The following is a 12,907-nucleotide window of genomic DNA, read 5'->3' as shown; positions in this document are numbered from 1 at the left end:
GTAACAAGACAGGGCAACTACCAGCTGTAGCAGGTTGTCAAAAATATTGGTGAGCTTTCAGCCATTTCTTGGAATCAATTATTTTATCTCTGAAAAGAAATTTGAATTCTGTTTGGAGCTAAGCATTATAATTATGCCATCAGGCCAGAATGCTGAGGAGCACTCAGATACCTTTTCTGACACTGCAAAAAACCTCTTTAAGGACAAAAAAAACCCATAAAAAATGAGGATATTTCTTTTGTATATGTTTACTATATATGTTTTATGTCTACCTGGTAAAAATACTGCAGCAGAAGCATTGCCTAGAAAAAGAATACAATCCTTCACATCTGTGTGAGGCTGAGCCTAAGGTTCCTGTGTGCTCTGAGCCAGTGGAGTTGCTCATATTCACAAGAATGTGGCTCTTGAAGTAAATGGGAATGCTGACTCTATGAGTGAAAGTTTCCAGGGCTAGATGTTATAAAGAATCTCTCTTGAACAGAAAGGAAAGAACTGTCCTATAATTTTCTGCCAGGTCTTACCAAATCCACATTCATTTCTGCTTCTATATACGTGTATTAGAAGTGACAACTTAGTTCAGAACAGGGGTCAGATGTTTCTTACATCTCCCATCTCCTTCTAGAATGTGTCTTAAAACAAAGAAGAGAGACATTCTGGTCTAGAAACAAACATTTATTTTCCTTTTCTGTAAAATAAGTTAGTTTTTTCCCCCCATGTATATTAAAAGTGAGACATTTTTCAGTTTATCCTGCAGATCTTAAGGCAAATCCTTAGGTAGTGTAATCTGGTGCTGCTCATTGCTTTTATAAAGCTACACTGATTTATAGCAGCTGGCCTGCCCCAGATCTGGAACATGGGAGAAAATTGAAGATATGATGATAATAACAGCAGAACAGCACAGCCAGAGGCACATTCCTCCAGCTGACAGTGCTAATCCCACACACGGCAGCAGGGTGGATTCATCAATAAGGAAAGCCTGCATGAGTGAGAGAATCATTGAAAGATGGCTTTTCTCCTGGTGCCCTGCCAAAATGCACATGGTATTTGGATTGCCCGATGCAATGCACCACATTTTTGTGAAAGGGTCGAGAGAAATGCAAGCTCTAGAGACAGAATGTGAAATTTGACACGAGCCTGAGATGTTGCCCCAGCAGGAGCACCAGAGAGGTTACGTATCTCACTGCTTCTTGGCATGATGCAGCCTTTTTTCTCAAGCAGCTCTACAGGCTGGTACTTGCTTGTGAGAAAAAGCCACTTTCTCCTTGTTTCTTTTGGAACAGGCAGCAGTGTTGCAGTACATTTGGGGTTTTTTTGACAGACTGACCCATGCAATGGAGAAATAAAACCCCTAGCCCCTTTCTTCTGCAAGGTTCAGACAGAGCCTACCCACAAGCAATGGAATGAATGCAGCGCAGAGGTTTGAAGGCATGAGGTCATCTGGGTGCAAGCATCTGTGCTCAACGTTTCCATCTGCCCTCAAACCAATGGCAAGAGGAAATCTAGGGCACCAAGGCAGCTGTTTGTGAAGCTCACAAACTCCTCCCAAAAGAGCCCATGGTCTCAGGACAGGCACAGGAAAAGGCGTGCACCTAAGCAGTGGCTGTGTGAGAGCTGCAGCTGGGAGCGCTGGCTGGAGAGCAGTCACAGGGGTTTGGTAGGCAGTGCTTGTGCCATCACCCAAAACAAAACAAGGCCTCTTCTGATGGCTCAGATGTTTTGGTGAAATCCCTTCTCCTCACAGCAAAACCTGAGTTGTATTTCCATCCTTGTTCCAGGCAAGGACGCTTGATGGAGCGGATTTAAGCACTGAGGTTTTCTACAAGGGCGGCCACGATTACCAATTCCTGTGCCACGGCAAGGACCAGACGGGCGAGGGCTGCCACAACTACCGAGTGAGGTTCCTGTGTGGCAAATCTGGTATGTGCCCCATCACTGAAAGCCAGAACAGAGAACAGCAGAAATCCTGTCTTCTCATGACTGGCTCCTCCTTGGTGTCAGATCAACTTCTGTAATTTTTCCAAGCTAAAGCTTTGGGCTGGGCTATGGACACAAACTCAGATAGAATGGGTGAAGATTTATCTCAGGAAAAATTCCTGAGCACCAACAGAAGCAGCAGGGTGGTTTTTCAAATACCCAGCAAGGCTGTGAGAAATACTTGGCAAGTTCTTTCCTGTAAATTCCTTGTCTTTTGCAAAAACATTTTGGGGTGACGTAGGATTAGTCAATCAGAAAGTGTGAAGACAACAGGGTTTGAAACTGTCATTTTGTAGTTAATCATTCCAACACTGCTGTCCTTACCCTGGTCATTAGACAGGTCATTAGGATTTTTGGTGCTGACAGGAAGAGAAGGGTGGCAGACTGGTGTTTTGCTGGAAAAAAACATCACTAGGTTAAAGACCCCTTGGCTGCTGTAAACAACAGCACCCTACGCCCACAAGAGCTGCTGCTAAGTGGGTGTGGTGAGAATGAGCCACTAAGAGCTGCATTTAAATTTATCCTGGGGTTAGTGGAAAATCCACCTGCCTGCAACTAAAGAAAAATACTTTCCTGTTTTCTTGCTTGCCGAGCGAAAGCCGGTAAAAAAACATGTTTGAAGGAGTTAACTTTTTTTTCTTTCAACATGAGAAAATAATAATTTTTGGTGGTGCTCCAAGGAAGGGGTGGTGGGGAGAGAAAAAAGAAGGGGCAAACTTTTTCTGATAAGATTGACTGAATTCCCCACCCTTGCATTTTGGGTTTTCAGTGAAACCGAAGCTCACGGTAACCGTTGACACCAACGTGAACAGCACGATCCTGAACCTGGTGGATGACGTGAGCTCGTGGAGCCCTGGGGACAGGCTGGTGGTGGCGAGCACTGACTACTCCATGTACCAGGCAGAAGAGTTCCAAGTGCTGCCCTGCAGAACCTGCAGACCCACCCAGGTCAAGGTAGCAGGTGAGGTGCTTCATCTTACCAGTCTGGCGTTGCAGTTCACAAATTCTGACATTTGCACTGAGATGACTCCAAGAAGAACTGAAAAATGTTGAAAGACACCTGAATTTGATGTCTGGTTGTTAGATGGTTCTGGGATACATAACTTCCATGTTTGAAAACAATCTAACATGATTTTGGTTCCTTTCTGCCTTCTCTTTTCATAGCTGACTCCATTTTTGTTCCCAAACACGCTATTGAGTGGGTGAATTTACTTAAGAGGAACACATACAGGTTATGTATTTGAGATTTCCAATAACTGCATTTGAAATACCACTTCCTAGAAAGTAGATGAGCACAGATGATGGGAAGAGTGAGCTAGGGCAGGAGCAGACTGTGAGACACTGTAAGGCTATGAAGTAATTTCCAGCTGGCTGCTTTCCTAAATTTTATTTAACAAGAACTGTAATCTTACATTTTGGAAATACTGTTTTGTACTACTGAAGCTACTGTTTCCCATTTACTTTGTCTCCAGAGAGTATTGCTTAGAGGTGATGTATTAACCAAACATTTCTGTCTGCCAGTGAGTTGTCATGAGCCTCTGCACTGGGGAGATGGAGTGGCAGGGTGCTGCCAGAGCCAGCCTGAGAAGGAGGAGTGGGAGCCTTTGTAGAGCCCCAGCATTTTTCTCTTGTAGGTGACCAGCTCAAATGCAAAACAAATTGCTTTTGATTAATAGATTTTGTAGTCCCATTATTGTAGAATGGCCTCTGGAAATGGAATCCAATTAAAAAGCATAACCATGATGAAGCACAGACTATTACCAGCGTGAGCATAAAACTGAAATCCAGAGTGGAAGATTTAATCTTCACTTGAGTCTGTGAAATTGTCTTTCCCTTCTAGACTCTTGTTTTGCCACACTGATAAGCAGAGCATGGAAATAGCACATGAACTTCCCTTTATCTGAATAGATGAGGATTATTTTGCTTCAACAATTTACAAAAGCAAACATTATTTTACAGTGTAAAAGTCTGTAGTAGATGAGGCTGTCTTTCAGAGGCAGCATCTGCCTGGTGGTAAATCATGAATGTGATTTTATCTTTGCTGGCTGTTGCTCTAGGCAGAGGTCTTGTCTGCATTTACAGTAAGACCTTTCTGAGAAACCAAGAGGACACTTGGAACATCCAATGCACCAGGGAGTTCACTTGGTTCTCTGAAATGAGCCACTTCAACATTATCTCTGATGCAACTTCTTTTGGAAGGTACCAATACACTTCCTCTGGCAGCTGCCTCCCCACAGAGCTCTGGCCATTCATTGTTGGAGATGTGCATTAGGCCAAGGAATATGTTATTCACAGTCTGAATGTATCATAGTCTTATGACTTCAAATGTCTAGTGCTTTCAAAGAAGATGCATTTCCAAGCTGAATATTTTTCTTGAGCAACTTTTGAGCTGTTGGACTCAGACTGGTATGATACAAGTCACATCATGAAGATGGTCTTGGAAGATCACCAGTAAAAATAAAGATGGTGTAGGAGTCTTGGGCTTCCCATAATCTGATGGACCTGTGGAATTCATGTATTTACATTCATCTTCTGCAACAGTGACAGCTAGGTTAGTTTAAGGAAACAATGGGTAAAAAACAACAAAAAATTTCATGTGAATTTCAAGTAAAGAAGCAGTGGAAACACTTGTTAAAGTAATTGTGCTCTTGGTCTCCAATTTCTCTTTAGCAGAATTAGGACATTCCTTTTATTACCACAAATGACATGAATACCAGGGCCAAAGCCTCTCCTCTCTTATATCCAGGCAACTCTGTTGACGTCAATGGGATTTCACTGATTTATAAATCAAGGCAAAATTTAGTCCAATTATAAAAATCACTTCCAACTTTCTTGTAACAAAAACACATTCGCACGAGAAAACAAAATAATCTGCCTGAATCTAAGTTCAGTCTAGATGAACTAAAACCTGGCAAGGCTGAAATGTCCTCTGCCTTTAGGGGCCAGGAGGTCCCTGAGCTGCTCTGTGCCTGGCCATGGTGCAACTTCATCCACTGCCCTGTGCCATGACATCTAATTAGCAGAATAAGGATCACTAATGGCCCCTGGCCTTAGCACAGGTGGGCAGCCCTGGCACAGCCTGGCCTTGTGTGCCTGGGCCAGGCTTGCAACTGGGTGTAGAAGAACATTAATCATAAACGCCTTTTGCTATGAAGGTAGGCAAGATTGCTTTGCTCCTTCTGAGAAAAGCTTTCCACACATATATTTATACACAGGATCTCAGAGGGTTGTCATTTGTAATAAGTGAAAAGGCTTAATTTTCCTAAGAGGTTTAGTTTAGCATCTGAGAAATCCAGAAGTTTGCCCTTTGAAAGACAAATGATAAAACCATTCCTACCCATGATGATTTATTTCCCTTTTAATCTTTATTTTTTTCCTTTCTATTTGCTTTTAAAATGAAACCTAAATGTCAGATCTGAACTACTTAAGAGTCTCTATGGTATAAAAAAGGCAGAAAACTGGCTATCCTCTGCTTTGTGGACAGCCAGTTTAGTGTGGCAGCCACTTGGCATACCAAGGTTTAGTATAATTTATGCTCTCATAATTTAATAGTATTTTAATAGACATGGTTTAGCATATTGTGCCAAAAAAGTCAAACTCATTAGTTAGCTCATGTCCTATTTATATTTGATACTTCCTGCTGAAACTCATACTTTCTTTACTGGCTAGAAATGGATTGATTAGAGCTTTCAAAAGAATTTAAGGGAGTTAATACTCAACTGCCATCAGGTTCTAGGAGGATTTAGTTATTTAACTATGGACATCTGCAAATCTCAGTGCAGAAAGTGAAAGAGGGCTCTGGTCTTTTGCACTTTTTACTGGAATAACTGCTGCAATGTACAAACTGTGGCTCCCATGGGTAAGTGGTTTGCATGAGGACCCAGATCTGCAGGTCCTGCTCAAATGGTCACTCACTTAGATGGAACTTTTCCCTCCACTTGTTTTTTTTGTTTAATTATTTTTTGGGTTTTTTGCTTGTAATTTTTTGTGCCTAGATTATTTTCACTGTGGGAACAGATTAAAACTGTTTGATCTTCCAACTTCACAAGGTTTGGGGAGGCACAACAGTGCAGGGCAAAGGGAGGGAGGAGGGAGGGAGGAAGGAAGGAAGGGTTGTGTTGTTATGATAGAACTGGATCGTAGGAAGGATCAAGTATTTTGTCTAGTTTCTCTGGGAAACAAGTCTTATCTTCATCTTGGTTGCTCTGTATGAAGTTTCTACTAATGCTGATAAGTTTCACCATGGAACAGAAATGATGAAGTGTTCTTTTGTGCTCCTATATGCTCTTGATAAAGGATGAAAAAACTGTTCATGCCTGGCATAATTACTCCAATTATCCCACATACTGGTGAACCTATGAATTCAAGCATGCATCTCTTAAATCCTGCTTATTGGGTTGCAAATGTTAGAGAGATAAGGAGTTTACTGTGATCTTGTTCATGCAGAGAACTTTGAATTAAAAGTATAAATACACAGTTGTCTCACAAATTCACAGCCTGTGTCAGCATTTATCTGGTGCTGTAAGGATGGGAGAATTTACTTCACTATCAAAATTCAGATATTTTTAGAGATTTAGAGTGTTCTGTTTAGAAGTTGGCATCATTTTGGATGGAACTTGCCAAAAGCTCTTTTTTTAAGGCAACCCTTGTGCTTGAGGGCAGGGCAGGTCCTTTCTACCAGCCTTTCAGAGCTCCTTCGACCTTGGGGCATTGCCTGGGAGTTGAGCTGACAGAATCTCATTCAGGTTTACATAGAAGTTCATGTGGGTAGAGTTTTTACCTGATTGCTGCATGCCTATTTGCTGAAAACATAATTTTCCATGTAAAGTTATGAAATGGAGGAGTATTTGTTGATTAGGACATCAGGTTGTACTGTGTGACTCAAGGACCAGCCAGCTCACCCAAACCATGCTGAGTTACAGGCCTGTGGTTTAAGGATACAACAGCAAACCCCAGCAAGACAATTCAGAATAATGAGGATTTGAAAGATGCCAGTGTGAACATTTGTTTGTTATTAAATATAAGCAATAGGGGCATTACCACCAGTGATGACAAGTGCTTGGCAAAAGTGGTAAATCTGTCAGATCTGGGCTGGCATCTGCAATGAGTTGAACTGACTTTAAAGATGCCATGAAGGATTCACTGTCATTGGATGATGTGGGTTGGACAAATTGTGTTTAGCAATTCCCTTAAAAGCTTGACTGGGAAACATCAAAAGACCATGAGATACTGGGTCTTATCCCTAGAGAGCTCAAAGGAGAACAAAAGACACTTTAGGAAAAAAAAAAACCCTCCAGGAGAATCTCAGCTTTTCTTTATCTTCACCAAATCCAGACCTTCAAGTGCTGGATTCACTTCTCAAAGGGAGATTTAGCAGTTTGGGCCATTTAGAGCCAAGGGATTTAGGAATGCATGAGTGTACCTGGGAGGGTTTTCTGAGAGATCTAACTCACCAGATCTGAGCAGTCTTCCACATTTGCAGCAGTTGAAATAGTTTTAAAATCCACCCTTTCCAGGTTTGATAAGGCCCAAGACCCAGGTTTTATGGCTGGGTTCACATGTGGCAGGTTTTCCTTTGTACTATTTGGAGAAACTCTCTTTTGAATCGCTTTGTTGACAGAAGCATACCCTTAATGAGCAGATCATCTATGTTTATTTTAATCTATATTTCCTTTTAATAATTACCTTATCCTTACCAACAACTGACTTCAACAGTCACTGCCTTGAGTAATAAGCATGGAAATCTATAATGAATAAGCTCATATTTTGCTGAATCAAGACTTCCACCAGGCAAGCCCACATATTAAGGAAGTTTCCTCTGTAAATTTACGCTGAGCTAGCTGGAGGCAGTGCTATGACACATGCAGCAGCAAAGCCAGGGAGCTTTTCCTATGGGTCTGTTGTGGGGAGATGTGATCCGTGTCACTGCAAGGCTGTGTTTGCTTTAGATTACAATATGGCACAAGGCTGGCAGGGCAGTCTCTATCCATGAGGGATGCAGCAAACCCTCACCCAAAGGAGGAGAAGGTGAATCAGTGGCCTCAGGGCTTGTCAGTGGTTGGGAAATCACAGCACTGCCTTTGATGCTGAAGCAGCAACACATTCCTCCCACTTTCAAAGCTCAGGGTTGCCTTTTTAGTATCAAACCACTTCAGTGCCCATTTGCAAACCCCTGGCTGGGGTTTGCCCATGGTCAGTGCTCAAGGTCAGTGCTCAAGGTCTCAGATATCCTGGCTGGTCTCTGGGAGGGCTCCATGTGCCAGCTGTGAGCAGCAGCCAAACTTCAAACTTGTAGCTCTGCAGAGTGAGAGGCTGCCATCCTCGTGTGAGCTCCCTGAACTCACCACAGAGCAGACTCTTGTGGTTTTTCCCTGCCCACCACCAAACATGCCCCAGGCAGCTCCCTGGCAGTGCCACGTGTCTGCAAATGCCCCTCACAGTGCTCCAGGTCCCATGGGAAGTGCCCAATATTCTAGTGCTGGTTCTTAGCAGTCATTTACAGCACACAAGGGCTCCCATGCCAGACTTTGTCTCCCAAAGGCTTCTTTCAGCCCTGTTGCTGCTGGGAGCTTGAATTTCTGTCTGCCTTGAGAAGTGGTTTGTTTTTCAAAACTCTATTAAAGGAGCTATTATTCAAAATCCGCTTTTACTTTGGAAGGGGATTGCTTTCCGTCTCTCCTTTTATCTCCAAACATGTCAAATCAGCAAAAGCAGAGAGTGAAAAACATGCACCCAAGAAGTTATATTTAGAAACTGGTTAGTCCGTATTTAACATTCCTGTCAGTGCTTACCCTGTTTTGCATGTCTGGACTGGTGTTAAATTAAATTAAATACATGCAAGCATGACATTTATTATTCTAGAGCTCAGCACAGGAATAACAAAACTGCCTATCTAATTTCACTGCCACAAATCCTGGAGATGTGGCTTCAAATAGTATGTTCTTATGATTATCTAAAATCCTTCCTGCATTTCAGTAAATCAAGGAGAGGTCAGCTCTGGGGAAAACTAAAAAATAACAGCTTAAAAAAGGTTCCATAAGGAGAAACTGTGCTCCTTTGCAGACTCACCCAAGGCTCCAGCATGGGGTGTCCTCATGTGGAGGGTACTCACTGCAGTGGCTTTTTTCATGTAGATGAATAAAGGAAGCAAAGCTACTGTTTTTTGGATGGGTTGAGTCTGGTTTTGGCCACACACCTGATGAGGCTCACTGGCTGCAGGGCAGCAACAGGGGCAAGGGGAAGTCCAGGAGTTTCTAGGGAGGCAGTTGAAAAAGTGAGTGAGGTACAAATCCAGAGTCCCTTGCAGCCCTCCATTTCTGAGATGAGCATGCAGCTCTTTGGCCATCACCACTTCTGTTGACAGAGAGTGTTTTTCACAAGATCAGATGATTTTGAAGGGAGAGGTGCACAGGAAGAGGCACATGTTATGGTGTGAACCCTGTCCCTCTGCACAGCAGTGGGGAGCAGGGCAGAGCACTCACCCTTCCCAAACCCCTGTATTGCCATCAAACTGCTTCCAGCTTCAGGAGAAGAGGGAGTGAATGGTGTTTGCTTATCTTTTTTATACACTCATAACATCATGTTTTGGTTAAAAATAATATTGTTTCACTGTTCAAAATCCTCCCCTTGACTTGGCACTTCTGCTTAAGCATAAAGTGCTTTGCAGCAATAGCCAGACTTCAGGCTTGCCATTTGTTTCTAATTAAGGATTTGAACGATTCAATGGAAATTAAATACATGCAAGTGTAGCATTCCTTAAAGCTCAGTGTTTACTTAAAGAGTTTATTGCTTATTTTTACTGGAATAATACAGAATGGAGTCAGTAAGATGAACTTTTTCCCAACTGACTTTTCTCTGCAAAAACCTGCGGAAGGAAGGAGGCAGTAGGAATATGTTTGAATGAAATTACAACAAAGAGATACTTTGCTTTCTAGACATCCCCACTGCCCAGACTTCCCCCCTTTCTGGTCAGGTGAGGGAAAGTTTTCTGTGCTTTTAACCCCTCCTTGGAGGAGGGTGTGTGTGGAAGCTGTTATGAGCAAATTGGCTTGGCAAAGAGAGGTGTGGCATGGGGTAGATGGAAGATCACCTTGACTCCGACTGCACGAGGGCAGGAAGAAGCCTTGGGAGCAAGTTGGAGATGTGAGGGTAGATCTAAAATGGAGAGGTTTGGGAGGCCAGGAAGGCAGAGGTTTTACAGCCCACAGACTTGGTGAGGGGCTGTGATTGTCCCAAGCCACAATTCCTATGAGGCTTTCTGCCCACTCTGCTCCCTACTTGCATCAACAGCCACGGTGTTAGCAGGATCTGGCTGATGCTTGCTCAAGAGTAGTGCTGTGGGGTCTGAGCAGCTCCTTGTGTCTTACTATGGGAAATGCTGTGCTAACCTTGGTGATTTAGACTTTTCAGTAGGTGCACCATCAGGGTTTTTTTGCATTGAGTGTTCATACACAGGCACTTGAAATCCAAAGTACGCAGTTCAGTATCAAGGTGGGAAATGTGTTTTGTCTAACAGACAAAACTCCCTGGAAAAATGAAGGAACCTAAGACCAAAAATCCCACTTCCTCCATTGCAAATATCTCACCAAGCCCTTGGGCGTCACCTGTGCTCCAGCCTTCCCTCTTTGAGGTGTCAGCCAACAGTTTGTGCTGACTCGGTTGCTCCTTTCATTAGCACGCCAGCCTCACCACAGGAAGCGCACGGGAAGCCAGCAGCATTGGCAGAGTAACCCTGAACCTGGATCTGGTTCCTTTAGGGAAGGCCACGTACCTGCACGTCGGCGAGGTCGTCGACGGCGTCGACATGCGGGCGGAGGTGGGGCTGCTGAGCCACAACGTCGTGGTGATGGGCGAGATGGAGCAGCAGTGCTACGAGTACAGCAGCAAGTTGTGCTCCTTCTTTGATTTCGACACCTTTGGGGGACACATCAAGGTGAGGCTGGAGCCCTTTGCTTGTCCTTTCCTCCTTCCAGCCACACCTGCACGTAGCAGGGAAGCCAAGATTTTGCAGGAAGGGGAAAAATTCCTCATCAGCCATTGAGCAAACAACCTCTTCCCACAGTACAGCAGATCCACCCAGCTGCTGCCTGTCCTTCGGCTTTGAAGTGCACCTCATGCCCCTGCAGACACTGGGGCTGGTGATCAATACACCTGAGATAAAGTTTCCACATCCCAATCCCAATTTTCCCTAGATTTTGGTCGTGCTCAGCCTGGGAAGTTAGTTTTGAACCCAGCTGATTGAAACCCATGGAACATTATAAATATAAATTGCTTTTCTTCTACAATTAAGTTAAATGTGTCTATGGCAGCAGTGGGGAAATCAAAAAGCAGCTCTGGTCTCCTTAGCCACCATGGCCCTCTCTCTCTCACCCTGCAGCCACACACTCCCCTCCACACAGTAAATCCTTCAGCAGATACAATGCAGCCCTTCCTATGCCTGTGTTCCCTCTCCTTGCCCTCAGCAGACTTTTGTGTTTCTTGACTGCTGTTCTTTTGTTCTCCAGATTGGTCTCGATTTCAAGGCTACCCACATTGAAGGTCTGGAACTGAAATACATGGGCCAGCAGACAATGGGGCATTACCCAATTCATTTCCATATGGCTGGAGATGTGGATGAGAAAGGAGGCTACAACCCTCCTACGTATGTGAAGGACACCTCCATCCACAACACCTTCTCCCGCTGCGTCACAGTCCATGGTTCCAACGGTTTACTGGTAAGAAGTTCCAGTGTCTTCCTTAGAGATGAAGACAGCAGGAAAAACACTCCCTCACGGCATGAATACACCTTAATTGTTGCAGAAAGATGTGTTTTATTGTTAAGGCCAATGCCTGACTCTTCCTACCCTGGATATACAAGGATATCTCAACCTGCCAGGGTGGCACCAGGGGCTGTGTGTGACTCAGAGTAGGCAGAGCAATTTTCTGGGTACTGCAGTGTCTGCAGACCAGCCCATCCCTAATGACTGGTTGGATCTTTCTGTAGACACAGAGTTTGCTATTTAAAGAGGATAATCAGAAGCTTTAAGTGTGCCTCATCTTTCCTGTAATAAAGGTTTGGCCTTGCAGTGCCAGTCCTAACATTAAGGACTCACAGAGCTGTGATTTGCTCGAGTACTCCATAACAAGAAATCCTTTAGGATAAATCTCTAGAATGACTGATGTTTACCAGACAAGTTACAGCACACCAGAGATGTCAAGAACACGTTCAGATTCTCCCCAGATCTGGGGGTGCCTTTGTTTTTGGGGTAAGGATGCTGGACCTGTTGTTTGTGAACACAAAATGACTTGTGGGTTATGTGATGGTTAGAGGCTGTCTTGGGCATAGTGACCACAAAATTATAACAGTTTTGTGTTCATGGAGAAGTAAGGGGGGGGTCAGCAGAACAGCTGCCCTGTTTGGGAACCTGGTTGACAGAGTCCCTTGAGAGGCAGGTCTTGAAGGGCAGAAGAATTCAGGGGGACTGGATGATCTTCAAGAAGCAAATCTTAAAGGGGCAGGATTTTTTCTAGGCAAAGGACTCTTTCCCTTTTAGTGAAATTGAGGTGTATTACAAAAGAAAAAAGTATATCCAAGCCCTGAAGAGGACAATTTGTACTGTCAAGAACCCTGCTGCTAAATATAATAGAATTTTAAGTGGAAACATAATTGGCAGTTGTAACCTGGATGATCACTGTGCATTAGGAGTTCATACCTCTAGAAGTGCCAGCACTGGAAGGGAGAGTCCCAGGCATAATTAAAATGCACAGAAGTTGAACAAAGGGCACTTAAAGTGCAGTTCCAGAAGCAGAGCAGCTTTTATCTGCTATTTATGAATCTGAGGTTTTGGGTTTGACCTCTGTCCTTCTAAATTTATAACACGATCTTGAAAACCTACTAAATGAACATGGCTTCTGAAATAAAGAGACATTTTACTGTATAAATTATATAAGTTGT

At 43.6% G+C, this 12,907-nt stretch overlaps 1 protein-coding gene across 4 annotated transcripts in view; it reads left to right on the top strand.

Annotated features, from left to right (window-relative positions):
- The window catches only part of CEMIP (cell migration inducing hyaluronidase 1), a 101,774-nt gene that overhangs the window by 63,330 nt on the left and 25,537 nt on the right, over positions 1 to 12,907 (top strand). For all 4 annotated transcript variants that reach the window (XM_030281004.4, XM_030281008.4, XM_030281006.4 and 1 more), the window contains exons 10-13: positions 1,776 to 1,917; positions 2,744 to 2,935; positions 10,731 to 10,906; positions 11,478 to 11,687. In XM_030281004.4, coding sequence (XP_030136864.3) covers positions 1,776 to 1,917; positions 2,744 to 2,935; positions 10,731 to 10,906; positions 11,478 to 11,687 — 720 coding nt within the window. The remainder of the gene's footprint in view (positions 1 to 1,775; positions 1,918 to 2,743; positions 2,936 to 10,730; positions 10,907 to 11,477; positions 11,688 to 12,907) is intronic.

This window comes from Taeniopygia guttata, chromosome 10 (assembly GCF_048771995.1).
Source record: "Taeniopygia guttata chromosome 10, bTaeGut7.mat, whole genome shotgun sequence".
NCBI classification, from domain to species: domain Eukaryota; kingdom Metazoa; phylum Chordata; class Aves; order Passeriformes; family Estrildidae; genus Taeniopygia; species Taeniopygia guttata.
This window is presented reverse-complemented; position numbering and strand designations above follow the sequence as displayed.